The sequence below is a fragment of the Plecotus auritus genome (assembly GCF_963455305.1).
Source record: "Plecotus auritus genome assembly, chromosome: 6".
Taxonomy (NCBI): Eukaryota; Metazoa; Chordata; class Mammalia; order Chiroptera; family Vespertilionidae; genus Plecotus; species Plecotus auritus.
Window position 1 is genome coordinate 164,978,632 of NC_137773.1, and position 25,478 is coordinate 165,004,109.

General features: G+C 42.2%; 2 protein-coding genes across 3 annotated transcripts in view; one reads left to right on the plus strand and one right to left on the minus strand.

Annotated features, from left to right (window-relative positions):
- STT3B (STT3 oligosaccharyltransferase complex catalytic subunit B) overlaps positions 1 to 7,675 on the plus strand; it is a 74,255-nt gene extending 66,580 nt beyond the window's left edge. Inside the window, exons 15-16 of the mRNA XM_080674691.1 lie at positions 1,936 to 2,148; positions 6,046 to 7,675. Coding sequence (XP_080530817.1) covers positions 1,936 to 2,148; positions 6,046 to 6,126 — 294 coding nt within the window. The 3' untranslated portion in view covers positions 6,127 to 7,675. The remainder of the gene's footprint in view (positions 1 to 1,935; positions 2,149 to 6,045) is intronic.
- Positions 7,676 to 16,353: 8,678 nt separating this feature from the next.
- Positions 16,354 to 25,478, minus strand: part of OSBPL10 (oxysterol binding protein like 10) — a 227,931-nt gene continuing 218,806 nt past the window's right edge. For both annotated transcript variants that reach the window (XM_080673447.1, XM_080673446.1), the window contains 4 exons: positions 24,825 to 25,011; positions 23,156 to 23,338; positions 19,967 to 20,120; positions 16,354 to 17,633 (listed from right to left, as the gene is read on the minus strand). In XM_080673447.1, the coding sequence (XP_080529573.1) occupies positions 17,589 to 17,633; positions 19,967 to 20,120; positions 23,156 to 23,338; positions 24,825 to 25,011 (569 nt within the window). In that variant the 3' untranslated portion in view covers positions 16,354 to 17,588. The remainder of the gene's footprint in view (positions 17,634 to 19,966; positions 20,121 to 23,155; positions 23,339 to 24,824; positions 25,012 to 25,478) is intronic.

The following is a 25,478-nucleotide window of genomic DNA, read 5'->3' on the forward strand; positions in this document are numbered from 1 at the left end:
CTCTCTTCTTCTTCCCCCTCCTCTCCCACTATCTCTAAAAATCAATGGAAAAAATATCCACGGTGAGGATTAATAACAACAAAAGTTTACCAGCTGTTTTAAGCCATGTTTCCACCATGTCTTCATCTTGATGCCTTCCCTACTCAAGAATAATATATGTTTAAGACATGAAGTATAACTTTTCTGTTATATAGATATACATGAACAAGTAATTCCCACATTAGAATAGATTTACTTTTTGTTTTAAAGTGGAATTCACTTATGCTCTGTGTCAACATAAATGTAGCCTGAGAATTTAAAATCTTCTCTCTTCCCCCCAGTTTTTCCTTTCTTAATTCCTCATAAATTCTCCCTTGGTTTGCCCTTTTAAATTTATTTATAGTTCCCACTTTCAGGATGTAGTATGCTTGTGCATTTATTTGACAAATAACACTGGAAATAAAGCCACATTGAATAAGATAAGGTCATCATGCAGCTTATATCCTGGTGGAGGACACAGGTAATTTTTAAAATAAAGGCAAACTTTTACTGAAGAGTAAAAGATAAGGAAAACAACAGAGGAGACTTTTCTACCACCAATTTCAAGAAAATATTTGGGCGTTTTGTAAGTCAATACTAATCCTATATAATAATAAATTGACTGGACAGTGGAATGACCAGTCAGTGGGGGGCGGAGCTGGCGAGTGAGCAGCGCCAGGCCAGCCAAGGTGGGTGCCAGTGGCCAGAGGGAGGGGATGGCAATTGTGGGGTTGGGGGGAGGGCTGGCCGCTTGCCAGCCAGCGCCATTCCCCAGTCGGCCTGCCGGTTGCCTCCTGCAGAGGGAGGCCAGACTGCGGCCTAAGTCATCAGTCAGACATCCCCAGTGGGCTCCTGGACTACAAGAGGGTGCAGGCCTACAAGAGGGCACATACCGGGGTGAGGGGACACCCCCACCCCCCTGAATTCACAAATTTTTGTGCACTGGGCCTCTAGTTGGTAATATAAAGTAAGTAAGTTTGTTTGTTTTTTTAAATAAGCTTATACTTTAATGACTGACCTAATTTTATGTCAAAGTATATCTTTTAAGAATATAAAAAAGAAAATTCTTCCTTGAAGAGATGTGTTTGGGCTGAGACCAAAGAATAAAAAGGAACCAGCCATGCGAAATAGCTAAATGAAGAACTTTCTGGCTGAGAGAATAGATAGTGTAAGACCCTGAAGCAGAAAAGAAGTCCTTTCTTTGTGTTTTCTCTATTCTATATAATAATAAAAGCCTAGGTGGTATTGCGCGATGTTTTCGTGCGACGTTGTCACAAGATGGCCAGCAGAGGAGGTCAGTTGTGGGTGACCAGGCCTGCAGGGGAGGGCAGTTAGGAGCGACCAGGCTGGCAGGGGAGGGCAGTTGGGGGCAACCAGGCTGACAGGGGAGTGGTTAAGGAGTGATCAGGCTGGCAGGCAGAAGCGGTTAGGGGCAATCAGGCAGCAGGCAGGCGAGTGGTTAGGAGCCAGCAGTCCCGGATTGTGAGAGGGATGTCCAGCTGCCAGTTTAGGACATCCCCCAAGGGGTCCCAGATTGGATAGGGTGCCGGCCGGGCTGAGGGACACCCCTCTCCCCCCATGCATGAATTTCATGCACCGGGCCTCTAGTATACCTATAAAAGGGGCTTTGATGGATTTCATTTTGCTGTTTTGCTTTTTTTTTTTTTTAATGCCTGCAAGGTTCTTATCCACTCTAAGGATTCAGTGAAATTCTAATTCTGATGTATTTAGTTTCTCTCTTCCTGATATTTTCCTATTTAGTTAGCAGTACATGAGAACTGTTGCAATATATTACTCAGATTATGTTTTCCTAGTTTAAAGGAGAGAGTTTTGCTCTGATGATAACATTTACTACCTTCTATTCGAATACTGAATGTTTTCCAATATGGTTAACATCCAATATGGTCACTTTTGCAGCTGGATTTTCGTACACCCCCAGGTTTTGATCGAACACGTAATGCTGAGATTGGAAACAAGGACATTAAATTCAAACATTTGGAGGAGGCCTTTACATCAGAACACTGGCTTGTAAGGATATATAAAGTGAAAGCACCTGATAACAGGGAAACACTGGACCACAAACCTCGAGTCACCAACATTTTCCCAAAACAGAAGTATTTGTCAAAGAAGGTAGGTGTCAAGTGAAGTCATGGTTGTCTGAAAAGTTGCTAATAAATTTCCATGTGCCAAGTTTATAAAGACTACCACTTACATACTAAGTAAATATCAAGCTAGCTAGTGAGGGCATTCCTTTCCAACTGAGTACTTCAGATATCCCAGCCAGCAGCTTTTACTGGATAGCATAGTGGTTAACAGTGAACCAAACAATTTTCCAGAGGCATTCTGTCTTTAATTTACTAATGCCCATTAATAAGAATTAATTTGTAAAGTAAGTTGTGTTTGTGACCATTACTTTCTGAACCTTTGTGACAGAGTGCCAAATACTCATATAATACAGTTATGATCTATTCCTCATCTTTTGGTCAAAGCAAACTTGTATTGCATTTTCATATTCTGTTTTTAGTATAATATTACTTTACTAATTATTGAATAAAGAATAAGCTTAAGTTGGTTGAATCCAGAATAAAAAAAAATATTTATCTTAAGATGATAATTATTAAATGTAATTGTCATTCTTGTTGGCAGGAATTACGATGATGAAACTATTACAGTCCTTTTGTTTATTTAATAAGATACAAAGTATATTATTGGAGGTCATTATTGCTCACTTAATCGAAAGAGATCTAATCTTTGCTACAAAAGACTACTTAAAATGAGTATTTTATAGGTTGCCCTCTGTGAGAAATGGGAAATAATAAGCAGTCATGAAATACGAAGTTAAACTACTACCCTTATAATACTAATTATTATTAGACCATTTTCAGTCTTAAGTCTTGAAAGGTGCTTGGGTTTACATTGCTCACAATAGTGAGCCATGCCAAAAGTCTTTATTTATTTAATTTTATTATTATTATTATTTTTTATTGATTTCAGAGAGAAAAAGAGGGAGAGAGAGAGAGAGAGATATAGAAACATCAGTGATAAGAGAGAATCATTGATCAGCTGCCTCCTGCACATCCCACACGGGATCGAGCCCACAACCTGGTCATGTGCCCTTGACAGGAATCAAAACCGGGACCCTTCAGTTCACTGGCCATTGTTCTATCTAGTGAGCCAAACCAGCAAGGGCCATTACAGAAATCTTAATGTAGCGCTGATACTACCCTTGCTCTTGGGGGATACCTTCCAAGACCCCCCAGTGGATGCCTGAAACTGCATATAGTACCTACCACAAACCCTGTATAAACTATGTTTTTTTTCCTTATACTTACACTAAAGGCTTGGTGCATGAAATTCATGCACTCGGGCGGGGGTCCCTCAGCCTGGCCTGCGCCCTCTCACAATTCAGGAGCCCTCTGGGGATGTCCCACTGCTGTGGAGGTGGGAGAGACTCCCGCCAATGCAGCTGCGCTCACCAGCTGTGAGCCTGGCTTCTGGCTGAGCAGCGCCCCCCCTGTGGGAGAGCACTGACCACCAGGGGGCAGCTCCAGTGTTGAGCGCCTGCCCTCTCGTGGTCAGTGTGCATCATAGTGACCGATCGTTCTGCCGTTTGGTCAATTTGCATATTAGCCTTTTATTATATAGGACACCTCTTCATTTAAGGAAGTGCTTTTCAAGGTTTCTCTTTGGCACATCCAAATTACCAGCATCACTACTCTTGTGCTTCAGGACTATTATTAAGTCAAATGAGGGTTATTTGAATGCAAGCATTGTGATACTGTGACAGTTATCTGTTATCTGGGATGGCTACTAAGTGACTAAAAAGTGAGGAATGTATATACCATGCAGGCACTGGACAAAGGGATGATTCATGTACCTGGTGGGACCAAGTGGATAACATGAGATTTCATCACACTGCTCAGAATGACATAAAATTTGGAATTTTCCATTTAATATTTTCAGACCAAGGATAATTGAAACCATGGATGAGGGGGGAGTGGTCTACTGTATTTTAAATCATTGAAGCAATTGTCCTTTATGTTTATTTAAAATATACTTCAAATATATTCAGAATGCAGATTATTTCAATTTGTACTATAAAAGTGTGATCTGTAAATAAAAACTTTTATTAGCTGTATGATATGTAAATGGAAACTTTTTAAATGAGTACTTCTAGGCCAGGTACAGATTACCAAATCTAGACTGATGTATTTAAATGTCACAAACAGCTGACACTATGTTAGTCATACCACATTTACTTACTAGTAGTCTTTACATCAAATGATAAATCAAATGATCTGGTTTCTCACAGCATGTGGTAAAAGAAACTGGTGAGTCACCTCAGGGCAGAAGTTAAAGTAAATGCTGCTAGTCTCAAGGCAGTTTACTCCTATCCATCTAAGTCCAGTTAAGGCTTACTTTTTCTGAAAAACAGTATCATTGAACTTGTCTGATGATAGTAAGTTTTCTTAATCCTGACCTCTTTTGTCTTCTCATCATTCCCCCCAAATAAAGAAGTGAATAGATAAATCAAATTCATCTCTTTTTATAGTCTGTCTTGTATGCCCAAAATATATATTCTAGTAGCCAACAACATGGACTTTGAATTTCTAGTTTCCATGGCTTTCTATTATCTGTTTTGTACTAGCACTAGAGGAATGCTGGTTGGTTGGTTGGTTGGTTGTTGGTGGTTCTTCTTTCCACCCTGGTTATTACTCTAGGGGTGGGGGGCGGGTGAGTACAGCAGTCATCTGGTAGTTTTCCTGCACTGCAGAGCTGACATGGCTGAGGCACTAGTAACAGTGCTACAGAAAAGACTTTTTGGCATGGCTCACTGCCCACAGAGAAAAAAAAACTTTGAGGGCTCAGCCCAGTTTTACATACTTTGCATAGACCTGGGCCATTTACGTGATCTAGCAGAAGAGGTTTCATGCTAGAAATCTGTAGGTAATGATGATAAACTAGCTCCTTGGTTTGAATTTTAAAAATTGTGCCCTCTGAAATTTTTTACTTTTTGCCTTAAGTTAATAATAAAATAACATATATTATGAACAAGCTAGCAGCAACAAATTTTTGTAACCTTAATAAGGATTGCATTTTGCCTTGTTCTTTTCCATGTTAGAAAAAATTATAAATTGTTTTAAACTGAACATCATAAATAAATGTACACGATATAGGATACAACCTAGGTTTCTGAAATCTCCTCCAAGAGTTGCATTTAAATGTGAAAATTGAATAGAGGGGTCAGTCTCTTGAGTCTTCAGTCTCTGCTAACCCAGTGCTTTGATGGTACATTAAATTACTTGTTTCCAAAAAATATTTGCTTTTATCAATATCTGTGGATACGTCAGATTGGCAGACACTATCTGATTTATCGTGTAGGATTCTAACATCACAAACACTTTTGCAGTAATCTCTGCCAGCACATTTGTAGTAATTTTTTATACCAGAAAACATGGGTTGAAAGTATTAGAGTGGGGTCCAGAAGTATTAAAAAAATATTGTATGGGGTGTTTTTTTCCTAGTGTTTGGTTTCTGTTTTGTTTTTTTATTTTTAAGTGCTATTTTTCTACCTAAATTGTAGAATGTGTCAAGTAATTTTATTTATTTTTATTTTTGTAGATAGGTACAAAGTTACTTAATTTGTATTTCTGACACAAAGCTCATTTTTGGAGGCTATACCAGGAGCAGCATTAACATTTTCTGATACTTTAGTATTTCTATCATGCCTGGAAATGTAATTATTACAGCTAAGCATTTATAGTAGAGAGGAGAGGTGGGGGTTCATTTGCCTGATGGTGAGGAGTATGTGATACGCATTAGAGGAATGCCCTAGTACTGCTTTTCTCTTAAAGCTAGGGACCTAGTCCAGTTTACCTTCAGCATCTTGGCATAGACAGTGGTATCATGTTGAAGAGCGAAGGGCTTATTAAGAGACTCTTCCTCACATTGCAGTGAACCATGTGTGTATATTTTTTAATCTGTAGGAAACCTGCACTAACACCATGTGTTCTGTTTTCTTTTTAGACTACGAAAAGGAAGCGTGGCTACATTAAAAATAAGCTTGTTTTTAAGAAAGGCAAGAAAATATCTAAGAAGACTGTTTAAATAACTATTCTGGTTCCTAACTTGAAGCAGTTGTCCTTGTGAGAACCAGTCTTTGCCTTTAGCTCATGTCATGTTTCACAGCAACAAAGGGTACAGAACCATCACTGATCCAGGTTAATGTTCAAAATTTCCTGGCAATGCCTGACTTAAAAAATAAAATTGGCTTATTGAGAACAGCTGTTTTCGACTTATAATGTGAAGCAAGACAGAGCACTGCTGTAAATGTCTAGCAGCAGATTTTTTTTTATTGGTACATATTATCCTTCAAATCTGAGAATTTGGACTAACTGCACCAAAGAACCCTCTAATTTGGTCCCTGGCACATGCATACTTATTAATGTTTTTATTCTTTTACAAGACCTGCATTTTATTTGAATTACCCAAATAGCAATATATAAATTACGAATGATAAAATGTGATACAAGCTCCTTGAACCACACTAGTAAACTAGTACAGGTCTGAGAAAGAGGTATTAGAAACGTAATTATACTTCTTTGAATTATATTTATTTTCATGTTTCTCCAGTGCAAAGAATGTTTCATCAAATGCACATTTTCTGTTGCTTACTGTTTGCTCTAAGAAGAAGCTGCTGTTTCAAAGATGAACCTCTGAGTAACTGATTGATTCAAATAGGTTTTTTTTTTATGTTGGCACATTATTGCTGCTGTTAGCAGTTGTTTTCACCAGGTACTTACAGAGCAGATCTCATACATTGTTCATTCAAGGGCTAAATTTATATCCTTTGGAAATCATGGCAACTGAACAGAATGTTGCTTACTAGGAAGGGGTTTATGGGGTTTGTATCTCAGCACTGAGGTTTAGCACTATGTTTACATGTAAGAGATTAAGGAAAAAACCCTAACGTGGACAAAGTTCATTATCTGTGACTTCAAAATGACAAAGGATTTGTAAACTTTGCCTGGACTTCTCCCATTTTATATAACAGTTTCATTTATCACAATGATTTTGTCCTCTTCTCCATATTGTTTTAAACTGTTAAGCATTTGATGAAATACTCTTTAATGCTATTGGAATTTTCTTACTTCAAAGATGTGACAGTTGTCAAAAATGCACTAAAATATAAATGGAGATTGAACATGTTCTCTTTCCAGCTTATAGGCAACTTTATATAGACTTGAACATTTTCTCCAGTTGTTTAGTAAACGTGAAAGAGAAAGGGTTTTTCCTGCCACAGGATATAACTGTTTTTATATAAACAAGCATAACTTACACCACTGCTTTTGGTGGAAAAGTGCAGAATAGTATGTACCTTTTATGAAGAAAAGTGTAATTTACAATATTCAGTGAGAATGTTACTGCTGATTTTCTTTTCCAAAGTGTAGAATATTCTTTGATTTATACGATTCATTTTTGACCCAGATGATGGTTCTTTTACAGACGGCTGAACATTTTCACAAATAAAGTGTAACTAAATCTGGATTTCTGATACTTTGTCATTTGGGGGATTTTAATTTACTTTGTTGCTTTAAAATTCAATGCAGAGAAGTTGACTGTAGGGAAAATAAAGTTAATTCAAATTTTGTGTTAAGTGTGTTGTCTTTTACAAATCTGTTTTTTAAAAGGAGTTAAGAGCACTGAACACACACTTCCTTCCTTGTTCACTTACAAAGGTTTTATTTAGAGAATATGTATAGAAAAGTGCTAGATTCGTTCAACTTTGCTCTACCATTTTATTTTGCCTTCTTTTTGCCTCAGAATGAAAGTCTCTTTATGGGTTAGTGAGGGGGAAACACCTAAGGACTTTAACAAAAACCCTGCTTCATAAAGTTGTGATATTTAATTTGTCAAGTCTTCACTATAAAATTTTCTCTTTAAGAGCAGGAATGATCTCTCAACCTTTCTCAGTTTTAGGGAACACCACTTTGGTCCAATAGATTGCCTCAATAAAACAGCATCATGTTAACAGCATTTGTAATCTTATTGTATCAGAAAAACAAAATTATAGTAGTTTAAACACATTGGAATATAATAGGGTAATTGGCTCAGAATATTCTTTAGCTCTCTAAATTCATTTAATGTATGATCAGTTACACCGAACATTACAGAGGGGTGTATTAAATATCAAGACCTCCAAGGTTTACCAGGGGTCCTCAAACTACGGCCCGCGGGCCACATGTGGCCCGCCGAGGACATTTATCTGGCCCGCCGGGTGCCGCTGCCTGTCCTGCTTAGCAGCCGACTTGTCCCGGGCCCGCAGTGCACATAGGAATTTGTTCATAGTTGTTTTTTTTTTTTAAACTATAGTCCGGCCCTCCAACGGTCTGAGGGACAGTGAACTGGCCCCCTGTTTAAAAAGTTTGAGGACCCCTGGTAGACCATACAATAGCTTTTAAGTCCCTAGGCCATGGCCAAGAGGCCAGCACCTTTCCATAGCTAAAGAGCTATAATAGCATGAAATCTTCAGCTACTGTGCCTTAAAATAATTTTTAATTGTAATATATAACCAAATTTACAATCTTAACCATTTTTAAATGTATAGTTTTATAGTATTAAGTACATTTACATTGTTGTGTGGCCAGTCTCCAGAATTTCCTTGCAGTTGCTGTTTCTTGAATGGTGGGTTTTGTCAGACATCTACCTTGATGTTCTTAACATTCCATTGAGGTAGGTGGAGTAATGGATAAATGTAGAACTTAACAGCAGTGTGTAATTGAGATGTAGGAAATTGAGACTGACACAAACCAGTAAGGAAATGTCATGATGTCTACTATTTCTTTTAAATTAAACCTTCTTTAAATTGTGAAGTGTGACAGAACACAAAAGTGTGTACACAAATCCAGCAACTCTGTTACCACAGCCCTAGTCAGAACAGAATGGTGCCAGCACCCCAGAAGCCCCTCGCAGTCATTCGCCTGTCCCACTTCCTCCTCCAAGGCTCAACTGTCCTTGCTTTTAAGGTAATTACTTAGATTTCTGGTTTTAATGCTTAATATATCTCTCTAAACATATTGTTTAATTGCACTTATTCTTTCAATAATATAAATGCAAACAATGTATTTTTTTAATCTTCAGTTTTTGTGAAACTCATCCAGAATATTACATGCAACTTTAAGTTTATTTTTACTGATAGAAAATATTTCCTTATATGTTGTCTCTCTCTCACTCTCCTCCCCCCCCCCCCCCCAATCCCACTCTACCATTGATGTATATTTGCATTGTTTTCAGTTTGAGGATATTACAAATAATGTGCAGTTGAGGTAGGTGGAGTAATGGATAAATGTAGAAATACTCTTTTACATCTCTCTTGGATTTTCTATGCATACATTTTTGTGAGTTTTTACCTAATAAAGTAGAATTGCTAATTAGAACATGAAGGGTTTTGTTCATCACATCCTAACCAGTTCTTGTCAATCTTTAATTTTGCTTCTGTTCAGTTGAGCAGTAGTTTTTAATTTTTCTTTTCTGTTACCAATGGGGTTGGCCTTTTGAAATCCTCTTGTTTATAAGGTTTTAGTTCTAATCCATTTTTCTGTTGATTTTTTTTTTATATTTGTACAAGTTGCTTCTTACAATATGCCTAGGAATTTGTTACTTGAATGTCTTATCAATCTTTTGTGTGCCAACAGATTTCTATCCCCCATTTAAAAACTCTTTTCCTAAGCTGAGGTGTGAAGGTAGTCTCTTGTTTTCTTTTCCAGAAGATTTATTGTTTTTATCTTTTATACTTAGCTTAGAAATTCATTTGTTGAGTGCAGTGTGAATTTTTTGTTTAGGGTTTTGTTTGATTTGCATGTGTATGCCTAATTGTGCACCATTTATTGAAAAGACCATCCTTTTCCTACAGCTGTGCAGTACTCCTGCAGTAAGCCAGGTATCAATGTGAGTGTATTCTTGACTCTATTGTATTCCATAGTGTTTGTTGACTTAACATAACTTGAAGATATAATTAAGATATGGAAAAGCAAGTCCCTCTTCCATCCCCACTATGTTCTTTAAAGTCTTGGTTGTTTATGGCCCTTGGTTCTAAAACTTACATGAAAAAAAAGCTGAAGTTGTCAGTAACAAGAAGAAAAAGAAAGCTTTTCTGAAAATTAGCACTTTTAAAATATTGAGTCTTCTATGAACATGGCATATTCTTTGATTTATAGAGGTCTAGATCATCTTTAATTTCTGTTTTATAGTTGTTAAACAGGTCATGCACACTTTCATAAGTTTTATTACAAGGTTTATGTTACTTTTGATAAATGCTGCCTTATAAAATTTTATTTTCCAGTTGTCAGTATATAGAAAGTTTAGTTTTATATGTTGAGATTGTACTCAATAATTTGTTAAACTCATTCTAATAATATATGCAGATTATTTTTATTAAACGATGCCATCCTAATTGGGGAATAATTGCAGTTTTATTTCTACTGGTTATATGTTTAATTTTCTTGCTTTTGCTGCACTGGTTAGGACATCCAGTATAGTACTAAATAGAAAAGGTAACATCCTTGTTTTATTCTCTCACATGGGAAATTTTTGGTATTTCACCTGTAAGTGTGTTTTAATGTATATTTTTCTGTGGATATCTTTGATTAGATTGAGAACATATTTTTCACAGTTGGCTAATGAGTTTTTATCATGAAAGAGCTTTATCAAGTGATTTTTAAAATTTATTTAGATGATTTTGGTTTTTCTCCTGTATTGTTAACATAGTGAATTAGAGACTTTTTGTTCACAGTATAAACTAAATTTGCATTCCTGGACTAATGATCAGTGCTTGATAGAATTTGTTGGTGTAAACCATTTGTGCCTGGATTTTTCTTTGTGCATATGTTTTTAATTACATATTCAATTATTTTAGAGACACAGATTGTTTGGTTTTTTTCCTCCCTTAATGTCAGTTTTGGTAAGTGATTTTTTAAGGAATTTGTCCATTTCATCTAAATTTTCAAATAGATTAATGTAAAATTATTGCTAATATCACTTAATGATTGTTTTAATATCTGGATATTTTATAGTTGATGTCCCTTCATTCCTGAAATTGGTTTTCTATTTTTCTTCTTACATCCCTGTTTTTCTCTTCTCATTACCTTGCTCCCCATTTTCCTTCACAGTTTTTATCAATTTTGTTAGTTTTCTTTCAAAATACAGCTTATGTTTTCGTTGACATTTTATATAGTATGTGTTTTATCAATTTGTGTTAATTTCCTTTTATTTCCTTAAGTGTGTTGATTTCTTTCCTAATATCTGAATTTAAATTTATACATTCACTACAAGATTTAAGTTCTAACAAATTTTGTTGTAAACTGTCATTTAGTTAATGCATATTTTAATTTCATTATACTTTTTTTTTTTTTTAAATATATTTTATTGATTTTTTTTACAGAGAGGAAGGAAGAGGGATAGATAGTCAGAAACATCGATGAGAGAGAAACATCGATCAGCTGCCTCCTGCACACCTCCTACTGGGGATGTGCCCGCAACCAAGGTACATGCCCTTGACCGGAATCGAACCTGGGACCTTTCAGTCCGCAGGCTGACGCTTTATCCACTGAGCCAAACCGGTTTTGGCTAATTTCATTATACTTTATTTGAACCATGAGTTTACGTTTCTTGATTTTCAAATATGGTGGTTTTCTAGTTATTCCATTATTATCAATGTCTACCTTAAATACATTGTATTCAGACACTCTGATTTTAATCCTTTGAAAATGGTTAAAATTTGTTGTGATCCTGTGTGTCCACATCTGTGAAGCTTGTTCTGTTATTTACTAAAAAGGATGTATTGTAATCATATATAGATTTGCCTATTCTTTCTTGAACTCTCAATTTTGTATGTTTTGAACCCATATCAGGTATATGTACATTTGAACTTTTTTGGGGGAATATCAGACTTTATTGTCAGTAATGCTTTTTGTTAAAGCCTGTGTTCTCTGATTAGTAATAGTATTATATAGCATGACCACTTTTTCATCCTTTTAAGGTGTCCTACTTGGCTTTGTTGAGTTTTTATGTAGCTCATTGGTTTTCATTTGGGATTTTTTAAAAATTCTCCGCCATCTCTTTAAATATCGCTTCTGCCCCAGTCTCTTTGCTCTCCTCTAAGATCTGATTAAGCATAATTAGACCTTTGTGGGCTGTATCCTTCTCCATTCTGTATATTCTACTGACTCACTCACCCGGTATCGCTAATCTTATATTAAACTCATCCATTGAGTTTGTTACAGAATACATTTTTGTCTTTTCCCTCCTCAACTTTTCTTTTTATGGTTTATACGCAGTGGTCGGCAAACTCATTAGTCAACAGAGCCAAATATCAACAGTACAATGGTTTAAATTTCTTTTGAGAGCCAATTTTTTTAAACTTAAACTTCTTCTAACACCACTTCTTCAAAATAGACTCGCCCAGGCCGTGGTATTTTGTGGAAGAGCCACACTCAAGGGGTCAAAGAGCCGCATGTGGCTCGCGAGCCGCAGTTTGCCGACCACTGGTTTTAGGAATATAAAAAAGATCTATGTCTGTGGGAGACTTACCATTTCATATCTTTGGTCTATATGGGGATGATTTTTAGGCCTTTAGTGTATTAATTGAAATGAGTTTTATTTTAATCCTCACCCGAGGATATGTTTATTGATTTTGAGAGAGAGAAACATTGGTTGCCTTTTGTACGTGCTCTGACAGGATTGAACCTGCTGCCTAGGTATGTGCCCTCACTAGGAATTAACCCCACAACCTTTTGGCATAAGGGAGGACGCTCCAGTCAACTGAGACACCTGGCTAGGGTGAGTTTTACTATTTTTAAACTATTTATTGAGAAGATATACCTCCCCCATTTAATTGGCACCACTATAGAAAACAAACTGTGTTGATCTACTTCTGAAGTCTCTATTCCATTCGTGTGTCCTCACACCAGTACCACATTCTCTTGAAGTCGGGTAATGTAGTTCCACAACTTTGTTCAGTGGCCTTTTAATATTTACCCTGGGAATACAGGTATACCTGTCTTAGGCAAATGAGGATGTATGGTCACCTAACTTACAACTGACATAGGATTAATCCAGAATATGTAAAGTTTTAGAGGAAAAGAAAAGATTTTTATTCTTAATCGTAGTATAAATTACATATATGAAAAGGAACATACCTACCAGAGAAGCTAAAATGTTTAAGTGTTAGTGAGGATTGTAAAAACAAATTCATCCATTGCCAACAGGAACTCAAACTAGAAATCACCCTGGAAAACTTCAGCAGTAGCTGATGCAGTTGTAGATACACATCCCCATATCTCAGCAATTCTTCTAGGTCTGTTCAAGTTACTGGTGCTTTAGTGTGGTCTGAAGTCAGCCACCAGATGTGTTGGTTCTGGAGGGACTCCAGTGCAGGCCAAGTCACCCAGTTTGTGTGAGGCATGGACCACTTGGGATCTACAAAACAATCTGTGGTTCATTGCTGCTTGTGCTGGGCTTGGGCCTCTTGAAGCTAACCACAGTTCCAGGCCAAGACTTGCCATTGCTTACGCCAGACTTGGGGATAGCTTGTTGTTTCAGTGCTAGTTGAGATTGGTTGTCACTTGTGCTTGGCTTGGGACTGCTTAGCAAGAGGTACAGGACATGCAAGGCCAGCTGCGCTTGTCTGGAGTTGGTAGATCTTTGAGAGATTTTAGGAAAGTCCACAAGCATGAACCTAGGCAGGTTGCTTATGTGGATGGAGAAGTGGCTTGGACCAGGTGCGCAAGGTGGATAGGGCCAAAGGGAATTACCAGAGTGAGGTGTACAGTGTTAGCCAAGTTAATGGAGAGCAGAGATTTGGTGCCTTTCTGTGACTGCTGGTTGAATGGGGGAAGGGTTCAACAAAAGAACAGTGGTACCTGCCAGCATTTCCAACCCTCACACTGTAGCTAGCCAACTCAGTGCTTTTCTGTATGTCCTTGGTGCTGATATAGGTGCTGCCCCCAGTGCTAGTGAGCAAGCAAGCCTGTTTTCGGGCCCCTCCATTGGTACTCTAGCAGCACTGTCTCACTTGGATACAATCGCCACCAGTTTTCACAGCCAGATGTTATGGAGACTCCTCTTCCCAGCACTGACGCCCCAGGTTGGGGAGCCATGTGTGGTGCTGGGAGCCCTCGCTCCTCGGGGATGACCTCCACAGCTCAGATATCCCTCCCGATTCTTAGTTGAGTTGGATTTTGGTTACATGAAATAAGGAAAATCATTTCAGTGATTTGATTTTCCCACTGTGCTTTTGTTATATTTATAAGGGTTCTGGAAAACAATCAGTGATCTATAGCAAATGAACAAATGCCCACTGAAGAAAAAGTCATGTTTAAAAATAGGAAATTTCATGGTATAAAATATATTCATTTTTGCCCCACTCCCTCCACAGTGTAGCATGGTTGGGAGAAAGTAGCCACCTATCTCCTAGTGACCTCTCTAAAACAACGGAGCAGAGCACTTACTTGCAACATTCTAATGTGTCTAGGGCTGCCTGAAGACCTGGTCCCTGTTTCACTTAACTTGGCTCAGTTCTCAGGCTTGGAAAAGCTGCAGAGAGACTATGGACCTGCAGATGCTTTAGCAAGAAATGGGGGTAAAGGAACAAGAGAATATCTAAGGTCCTGAGAAGTCAGAGGAAAATCTGGAAAAATAAAGACATTTAAAGACAGCCATTAACACCATTTTGTTCCACTCTGGTGATTACCTGAGACCCCAACTTACGTGGCCTGAGCCTTTTCCCAGAGTAAAGCTCCCAATACAACCAGTGGCCTGCTGGAGACCACACTAGAGCACCACCAACCAACTCTACAAATGACACACCTGAAGGGTGAACTCAGCCCCATTCAAGCTCCTGCTACATGGGGTCAGCCCTTACACAACAGCTCATATGCTGTAGCCAGGGCCGGTCCTCATAGCCAGTGTACCTGAGGATTAACCCCACCCACTGACATGCCAACAGCAAACAAGAGACACCTGGCTTAGGTGATAGGTAGATTGTGCCTCACAAGACACCTTCACACCTTCTGCCGAGACTGGGAAAGGTAGCAGATCTACTTAATATATAGAATCAAACACGGAGTCAGCCAAAATGAAGACATGAACATGTCCCAAATGAAAGAACAGGACAAAACTCCAGAAAAGGGAACTAAATAAAATGGAGACAAGCAAAGTACGGGTTATAAGGATGCTCAATGAACTTCAGGGAAGAATAGATGAACTCACTGAGAACCTCAACAAAGAGAAACCATGAAAAAGGACCTGTGGGAAATGAAGACTACAGCAGAGGATTAAATCAGCAATGCAGAAGACATGGTAGTAGAAAACAAATCAGAACAGCCCAAGAATTTGTGATGAGAGTTTAGGGACCTCTGGTACATCATCGAACATACCAACATATGTATCATAGTGCTGCCAAAAGGAGAAGGGATTGAAAACCTTTTTTGAAGAAATGATGGAAAACATCCCTAACCTGGTGAATGAAATAGACAAGTCCAGGAAGCACACAGTTCCAAGGAAAATGAACCCAAAGAGGTGCATACCAAGACCCATCATAATTGAAGTACTAAAGGTTAAAGGCAAAGAAAATCTCAAAAGCGGTTATGCAAAAGGGAGCTCCCATAAGACACTCAGCTCAATTATATTCATAAAGTTTTTGGGTTTTTCTTTTTAAACTGTAAGTCAAGAATTCTAGACCTGTCAATATAGTCTTTCGGAGATGACCAGAAGTTAAGAGCTTCCCAAGTAAGTAGAAGCTGAGTGAGTTCATTACCACTACACCTGCCCTGCAAGAAATGAAGTCTTTCAAGTTGAAACGAAAGTCATTAGACAATAACTCAAGGCTGTAACGTTTTTTCTTCTACAGCAGTGGTTCTCAACCTTTTTAATGCCGCGACCCTTTAATACAGTTCCTCATGTTGTGGTGACCCCCAACCATAAAATTATTTTTGTTGCTACTTCATAACTGTAATTTTGCTACTGTTATGAATCGTAATGTAAATATCTGTATTTTCCGATGGTCTTAGGTGACCCTGCTAGCGGTTCTCAACCTGTGCGTCACGACCCACAGGTTGAGAACCACTGCTGTAGAGCCTAAGACCATCGGAAAACACAGATATTTACACTATGATTCATTAACTATAAATGCTCATCTGGTAGATTTTTTGTTGTGTTTGAAATAGTTTTGATGTAAATATGAATGCTGTTCACATCAAATTAACAATACAATTTGAGCTCATTTAGAGCCATCAATTCCAACAACTTTTGAATCCCTAAAAATAAAACACACACACAGATAGGTATAGTATTTAATCGAAATATATTTGTCTAATATCTACAAAGTGTGAACATTTGGTCTTAAGAAAGCAGACAAAAGGCACAAATTAGTATTACTACAGAGAAGCATTCATGCTACTGGATTTTGTAAATATTCTTCAGAGTGGCACAGTAAAAAATGAAATAATAAGCAGTAAGCAAAAATCAAATGTTATTTTTCCTTTATATTCTAGTGTCTTGACCTCGTTTGTAAAGGCTGAGGACTGAAATTCAACTGAAACCATGGAACACTTAGGCAGGCTTCATTTTAATCACAGTGGTTTTCTTGCAGAGTTTGGGTCAAATAATAGAGGTGCACTAAAAAAAAGATCCACAGGAAATTCTTTTTTCCCAAATTAAATACAAGGCTGTGGTTGTGCATGTTTATTATATGCATGCGTGTATGTTAACTTCTAAAGCCCTTTTTTCATCATAAAAGTAGTGAAGTCTCCATATGACTTGTTTTCTACTGTAAAAGCAGCAGCTTCTAAAAAATGTATGACTAGTGCTTTGAGCAGAAGAAATTGTCAGTTTCTGGGGCAAGTAGATGGGAGGCAAATTCCAAGGTGGGCCTGGCTCTAGGTTTTCCCAGAGGTGCTCCACTCGGAAAGGCTCTGGTGTAAACCTGGAATAGCTTCCTGCCCACTCCCATTCAGCAGAAAATAGCTGTTTATCTTTCTGTGGTATGGACAGATGAAATGCTGTGGGATGAGAGGTGGGAATCACAATTTTGAAATGAGAGGAATGGGCCATTTTCTACCAGATACCAATCCCCCAACCCCTTTTTTTTTTTGACAGGAGTTGACTACATGAGAATACTTTTGTAAGTGTAAGTGCAAAACATTTTTGGCAGAGTGAAAAATAGAAAAGGCCAATCCTCATTGATAAAAAGGACCCCATAATTACCCACTTAACTCTTGGTAAGTGCAGTATTTACATGTGTAATCAGCAGACATGTATACAATGGCATGTGTGTGAACATAGAGTATGCCAAGAGCTCACAACTGTACACACACATGCCCCAAATGGCTCTTGAATAAAGGTAATCCTATAGCAGAGTTTGGAGTACATTTTTCACAGTATAGAATTTCTCAGGTACCATTTCTTGAATGATACCAAGCGGTCTCAGTGAACACCAATAGAACCTTGATACTGTACCACTTTAATTCCTACAAAAACGGGGCTCTTCCTGAAGGCTCCGCACCTCCACCCAGTCAGTGTGCCTTCCACAGGGGATTGAAGTAGACCCAGCCATCACCCTGTAAGAGAAAGGAGGGGACGTTACACGGAGACCTCTTGGCAGGCAACGGGGAGGAAGAGTCCCGACTTTGTAGATTGGAAGCTGAGTACCATGCAAAGCACTGTTAGCACCTGTCAGGACCACCACCAGTGTGTGTGTCTGCCTTGTTCCTGGCATCTCAGCTGTGCCAGGCCGGTGGTCTCACTACCCCCTCAGCTCTTAAAGCCCGTATGATCTTTGCATGCTAGCATTTTAGGAGGAAACCCCACAAAAATAACAAAAGGGGGGGCTTTGTTGGTTTACATCAAGGAAGATTGAGAGGGAGGAGCTCTTTTAAACAGCAGGACGGGGTGGGGGGTGGGTGCGTGTTGGATGAACAGACAAGGGAGAGAAAAGCAGAGACCTGCATGTGAGGAATTTGCCCAAACCAGTGATTTACAACCTATCAGCCTGGAGGGGAATGCCCAACAAAAGCTCTCACCAGCAGGAGTAGTCACAAATCAGCACACACTAGAAATACCACCAGTCCAACAGCAGTGAGAAAGGGCTAGAATCAAGATGGTGCACTCAGCCTGGTGCTAGGCTAGAAGGGCATATACTGAATGGTAATGATTCTGGTTTTGGGGTGATTTTTATTCTTTACATATTCTCAAGCCTTCTCTTAGGAACATGGGGGCTTTTATTAAACTCAGCAAGGAACAGTATGTTTTATTAAACTCAGCAAGGAACAGTATGTTTTCTTTTGTCATTTGTTTTTTGAATGTGCATCTTTCCACAGAAGCCAGACAAGCTAGTCTCAGAGAGACCAGATCCACCTCACAGAGGATCCTGGAAAGATTGTGTGATGGTTAATAGTATATGTCAACTTGGCAGGCCATGGGTGACCAGGTTACACAGTTTCTGGGTGTCTGTGTTTTGGGGTTAGATTAGCATTTGATTGGTGGATTCAGCAAAGGAGATTGCCTTCCCCAATGTAGGTGAGCATCATCCAACTAGAAAGAAAACAAGTGGGAGAAGGAGGAGTCCACCTTTTATGCCTCGAGTTGGGACATCTCATCTGCCCAGACAGGGAATTTACACTATCGGCTCCCCGGTCCTCAGACTTGGACTAAATTACACCATCAGCTTCCCTGGGGTCTCCAGCTTGCAAATGGCAGATCCTAGGGATTTTCAGCCTCCATAATCCATAAGCCAGTTCCTCGTAATAAATCTACATGCAATTATGTGTCCTATTGGTTCTGTTCTGTTTCTCTGGTGAACCCTGACTAACAAAGATTCATCTCACCTGGGCAAGGCTTCCAGACCAGATTCCCACTCAGAGTCTCATAAAGGCAGATTCTCCCCCGCAGGCCTTCTGCCTGAGCCAGAATCCAATCTTGGGAGTCTTGCGGCCACAGCCACAGCCTCTGGGGGACAGTGGCTGCTTTCTGCTCCTGACCCGGAGTCCATCTTACAATTACTAACTTGCCCAAGGCCTTCTACACAGTAATCCTTCCTTGTCGCAGGTCAGGCCTACCAGCACCTGAGCCAAAGCACGCCCAGACAGATTTCAATTGGTTCTCAGTGTTTACATTTTTTTAAATTCCTTCACACCATGTGAAAATTTGTGAAGAACTGGACAGTTAGTGATCGCCTGGAGGTTAGTGATCTCCACCCTCTAGATACAGACTCAGTCTGCCCCCATCCCAGCCTGTTTCTCGTGGATGCTGCCGGCCTCCTGAGGGCCTGCCTTAAACTGGCCCCTGCACTCGCTCCCATTATTCCCACTTCCGTTAGACTGCTTCCCAGTTGCTCCACAAACCATTTCAAGAGCGTAAGGGCCTCAACTGAGCACACAGTGCCTTGCCATTGCCCAGGGGTGGGATTTATTTCTGCCTTCGCATGTCACTTTCCTGGGTGGCAGCAGCAGCATCCGGGCACAGGACTCGGGCCGGCCTGTCCTAGCATGTCTGTCCCATTTGGCCCACAGGAGGCGGCGCTCTCAAAGGGCAGTTCTCAGTCATGAAGGTCCTAGCCCACCCGGTGTGGAGCGGGCAGCAGGGCGCTTCACTGCAGCTAACGATAAAGTAGCAGGGGGCCCGAGTTTCTTCTTACGACCAGGACAGCATCCAGGTCTGCCATCCTATGCCTGGCCCTCCTGGCAGGCCAATGGGCTTTTCTGATGGAGGCTGCCAGAGAGACAGGGTGCTCAGTTCTGCCCACAGGACGCCCTCACCCCAAGCTGGAGCCAAGCTACCCCAAATCTTCCCAGGACCTCTCCTGCCCCATCTTTGTGTCCATCCAAACCGCTGCGTTAGCCAAACAGATCCATCTGCCCCTCAGGACAAGCACCCAAACAGGCGGCGAAGTTACCTCCTGGATAAAGTACTTGGGCTGCCATGGGGTGCCGAGGTTCTCGCGCTTCCGCTCCTCCATCCGCTGCTTGTCCTCCAGGCGCCGCTTCTGCTCGGTGGCAGCATCGATGTCCCCCAGCCGCAGGTAGCGGGTCACCTCCCGCCAGAGGTTCCTGGGGGTGACAGAGGAGAGGAAGTGGTTAGGCAGGGACAGCAGGCTCAAGGAAGGTCATCCTCTGAAAGGAGGGGCCAGAGCGGGGAAGAGGACATCTGGGCAGGCCATCCGTAGAGGTAGCTCATTCCAGGTGCCTCAAAGACCGCTAGAACCAAGGATCTGAACCCAGGGCTACCCGGCTATGCTGCTACAACAACAAAGCAGACACTTATATGGTGTTCACCATATTTCCTTGTATTTTATATAAAATTCAATCATCACAGTAACCCAATGACACAGATGTTGTATTAGCATCCCCATTTTAAAGGGAAGGAAAAATAGGTGAATTGAATTGCTCAAGGTTAGTGAGCTGATACATATGGATAATGGCTGGTTTCCCACAGGGAAACCCTGTATTAGGAGTTAGAAGGTGGAGGGAGAGAGGAGTTGGTTTTGCTGCAGGTGGTCATCTCACCCACATCTACACAGGAAGTTAATTCTCTGCCCCACTCATTCATTGTAAAAGACAGCCTAGATTGGCTCCTATCTTGTGCAGTTTTTCTCGGAATTCCCAGGACCACCCGATTTGTACACTGTTCCAAGGGGTGAGGACAGGAACTGAGGGAGAGCAGGACACCATCATCCATGCACTTCCTCAGCCACATCAGGATGAGGCGGGGCTGGGTCATATCGCTGTCCTTTTCATCACCCACACCCTTGACACATCTGGTGCCAGGGGAAGGACTGGGCATAAGGACATCCTGGTGGGGGGGGGCGGTGCTCTCAAGAGCAGGACCTCCCATGAAAAGCCTCCTCATAAGACAGTGGCCCCAAGTTTAGAAGGCAGAGACGCCCAAGGACTGGAGAGGGGAAGGAGGAAAGAACTGGCCCCAGACAAAGCTCTGGCCAGACACCCGGGGACCCAACCAATAGCACTACTAGGGTGGGGACCGGTGAGTAGTTGGGGGCTCATCTGGGGAAGACTCTGAACTACAAAAGGAAGGGCAGAAAGGTGAGGAGCCTTGAGGTGGGGAGGGTGGGAGCAGGTCAGTGAGAAAAGCAGAAAGGAAGTCCAGGAGAGCCTCATGGCAAAGGGCTGGCCAGTGGCCGAGGCAGGGTTGTGGCTGGCATCACAGGGCACTGGCCCTGCCTTCATCCACCAGGGCTCTGGGCAAGGCAGGACATCTGCTCAAACCAAACTCGGGGCATCCTGAGCAAATGCATGGGTGTGGGCAGACAATGCAAGTATCTTCACTCTTCCCCGGCTAGCAGTGTTCCCTTCCCTCCAAGGGGGCTCGCCGTGACCAGCATCACTGTGAGGGCTGGGAGAACTGGTCTAACCACTGCCTCCCCAGCCATGCAGGTAAGGCCTGGCAGACCTGCTGCGTAGTAGGCTCAGGTGCTCCAAACAGCAAGGGAACCCCTGGACCAGATACTCTACCACCTTCCAGGGCTGTTTCCTAGGGAACACAAGGTGGGCTGGGCTCAGTTTCCCTGCAGTTCAGCTCCATGTTTCAGTCAAGTCTGCATACATAAGCCAAAAAGAGGTGGCACCCCTCTGTCTTACTCCCATACCAGACCCCATCCCCACTCCAGGCTGAATTCTGAGTTCCCCTGGCTAAGAGAGGCAGCTAACCTACTCCATATCCCTAGAACAACAACACGGGATCAGTTCTGTTCTCAACGGCCAAACCAGCAACAGGCATGCCGTGGTAGTGGCCGCAGGGTTCCTGGGGATAGCTTTCTTCCTGCCCCCAGCCTGTCCCTTGTCCTGCGACTATCGCCCAGTGGGGGCGGAGCTGAAAAAGCCAATGGGTGGAAGTTCATGCCCTCCATTTGGACACAGAAGGTTACACTCACTGCCCCCAAACAAGAACAGGAAAGCGCATGCTAATCCTACAATGAAGCAGAGGTTCCAGAGGTACTGAGGCCCCGGCGGTATTACTAAACTCAGTTACAACGTATGGTTCATCCGCACTGTTGTACCCGCCTCAATTTTACAGAATTCACACTTCCCATTGGTTACAAACTCTTCTTGTAAAGGCAAACCTTTCACCGAATCATAATTTTATTTTAACCCTACCTCGTATTTCTAAAGAGCAGCATATGGTTTTAGATAAGGCAAATATTTTCTGTAAAGGGCCAGGCAGTAAACATCTTGGTATGGCAGGCCATATGGTCCCGATCCCAACTACTTAACTGCCATTGTAGCAGGAAAGCAGCCATAACCAATAAACATGGCTATGTTCCCATAACATTTTACAGATAGCAGCTACAGGCTAGATTTGGCCCCGGGCCACAGTTTGCTGACCTCCTGGATGAAAAACCAAATGGGCTTATTCCATGCAGAGTCTGCCCGTGTGCCTGCATAAACATCACTCGAAGGGGTCGCAGCATATTCATGCCATAGCGCAGACATGCTAACTGGTCAGATCCTTTAATTTACTTAGCCTTTTCCTCCTGCTGAATAGGCAGGTGGGTGTTTTTTCTTTGTTTAGGATTTTAAATAGATATAGATATATAAATATATATTTAATTTTATGCTGAAACTTTTTGAATTTAAGAACTCTCCCTCAGAATAGATTCCCAGAAATACAACACAAGATTAAACTGAATGAATGATCCATGCAGCCAAACCTCACACATTCCTACTGTAAGCACAGTGTATAGAATGTCAATTTGATCACACCCTTGTTGGCACTGAATTTTTTAAAATTATGTTGCTAATCTGGTAAGAAAGAAAAGTGCCTCGTTGCTTCACTGCACGGTTCTTTGATTACTAGCAACTCCCTGTGTTTAACTTTGTAAAGAAGCAACAGGCCAGCTGAGTTGACAAACTCTTTGGGGACAGGCATTAAAAGTCTGGCAGACTGTCTTCACCCTCCACCCCCTACTGAGAGATTCAAAGGCTCTACTGCTCAATGACACACAGTGGGAAATTCAAATATCTCAACAAGTCAGATCAGGATTCCCGGCCCGTTCCGTTCGCTGAGCTTTCTAAGGCTTCCTCTCTGTCCCCTGGGTCGAGCGCGGAGAGAAACAGCCTGACCCCACCTGGACTCCATGGGCCCCTGCTTCTCCAGAGGGCGGATCTTCTTAGGGCACACTGGCAACGTGGTCGTGTCCACGACTTTGGTTTCTCCGTTGTTGTAGGTGAACTCTAAGGTGCCGTTCCATTCCCCGTGGACTTTACAAACAATGGTGTTGGTTGGGTTGTGCTTCACCTCTGCCGTGACCCTGAATGAATGAAGGAATCGAACACGCTTTGCGAGATTATAAAAACAGAGAGACCAGAAAAGGTGGACTCACATCGGGAGATTCTTTTTTTAATGGGGTGGCATGGAGAGGAATCGTTTTTTTAGTGTTTTGCTCTAACCCAGTCTAGCTCATAAAATGTGATCTAATGTCCATGAACACAAAATGAAGCATTGATGGAAAAACTGGTGAGCAACGAATCAAGTCTAAAGATCAGTTAATAATCTAAGGAAAGCTGAGCAACACCTAACCTCGTGCTTGGCCTTGCATGGGGACCTTCTCCTGCTCACAGCAACCTTCCTGGGCTCTCAAAGCGGCTGTGTGGAGGTTTGTGACCTCTTGCCTCACCCGCCCGGCCTGAGGGGCTCCAGGAGTCCAGCTCTGGGAGAAAGCGGATCCCAGCTCCCTCTCTACCTGGGAACTTGCTGCACAGTCGGAGGAACACGGGAGAAATGGGGAATCCTGCTCCAGGCAGCCAAGCGCAGGAGGCAAACTCCTCTCTTCCGAACAGCCCAGCTCAGGTTGAATTTGAGCTTTGAACCCAGGCTTGGAAGCTCTCTGCCTGAGCCTGAACATGGCCAAGGTTCCCAGGTGGCGAGCAAAGGCTCTCAGGCCGCATCAGGAGACGCCCAGGCTACGCCCAGGGGAAGGGCGTTGGGGATGTGCTGGTAAAGGTTCAACGGTGGCTGTCTGGGAGGGAAAACACCAGATTTGTCGCATTCGCCAATTTCCGTGGGGTCCCACCACCGCTGATTTCAAGCTGCCAACTTGATAGGAGGTGGAGCTGGGGAGCAGTGCAAGTGGTCACCCTGTGAGCCCCTGCACCTGGCTCCAAAACGGCCGCTGAAGGCGCCCACTTCCCCAGTGACAGACACTGTGGTGTCACACAGAACACTTTCCCCAAAAAAGGGCAGGGACGGGAGCCTGTTTGCATACTGATCTGCTCTGAAGGAGGAATTTTTGTAACTGGAGCAATAAAAACAACGCTGTGCTTCTGCAAACGGCAGACCTCGCCTTCCATTGCTTAGGCTTGGGCTTCCCCAGCTCCTAGAGCAAAGATCTCACAGAGGATATGGGGTTCGGGAGATTGAACGGAGCCAATTTAACATGAATGGGGTGCTCCCAGGCAGAGTCTGGGTTCCCAGATCAAATTGCTTCAGATCAGAGAAACAGGCTGCGGCATCAGGAGGGTGAGTTTACTGTAACAAATGGAAGTGCCTTTTTCCTCTGGTGTGTGTTTGCTCATACATCCCCAAATGATTTCACCGTGAGTTTACACAAGAAGGGTTTTTTTGTTGTAATACCTGCCATGGGAGGGGGAAACAAAGAAGCATCTCTTTTGAAAAAAGATCTGTTAACTTTATCTTGACTTTCAATGCATCCCATGGCGGGAACCCAGTTTCTGGTGGAGAAATGGGCCTCGGGGCAGCGTGATCAGACGAAGACGGAGCCTCCCGGTGCCTCCTACCTGTGGACCTTCCCTCCATAGAAAGGCTTCGTGTGGAATATCACGGTTGCTGAGTACCCGGTCTTGGCACAGTTGATGCTGACTTTCCCTCCAAGCTCCACCCAGGGGATGGTGAGGATGGAGCGGGCGTAGGCACTAGGCAGGGTGAACACATACTCCTCCCCGTGTTCCAGGAGCCTCAGCACACCTCCAGGGAGAGAGGAGGAGACGGTCAGGCACACAGACGCGAGAAGGGGCAGCTGGGGATCAGAAGACACAGAGAAACCAAGCAGCCCCCTGCCAAGGGCACTGGTCTCCCACCTCCGCCAAGGCTGGCTGCTCATTCGCACGTATTTATTTCTTGTGTGCCCCACGGCGGGCCAGGCACCGAGAACACAACAGTGAGCAAGGCAGACCCTGTCTGTCCTCAAGGACAGACCAGAAAGGTGGGCACTGGTCAGTCACCAAGCAAACGCAAAACTGTGATGTGATGAAGGTGGGAGAGAGAGGTGCCTGGGGCCATGGAGGCCTCCACTGGGAAGTGACCTAGAAGGGCGGTTTCCCTGAGGAAAGGACAGGTGAGCTGGGTAGGCGAAGAGGGGAGGATTCCAGGCAGGTGGTGGGAAGGAGTGCGCTGAGCATGAAGGGGCTGAGAAAGGGCCTGTGAGCACCAAG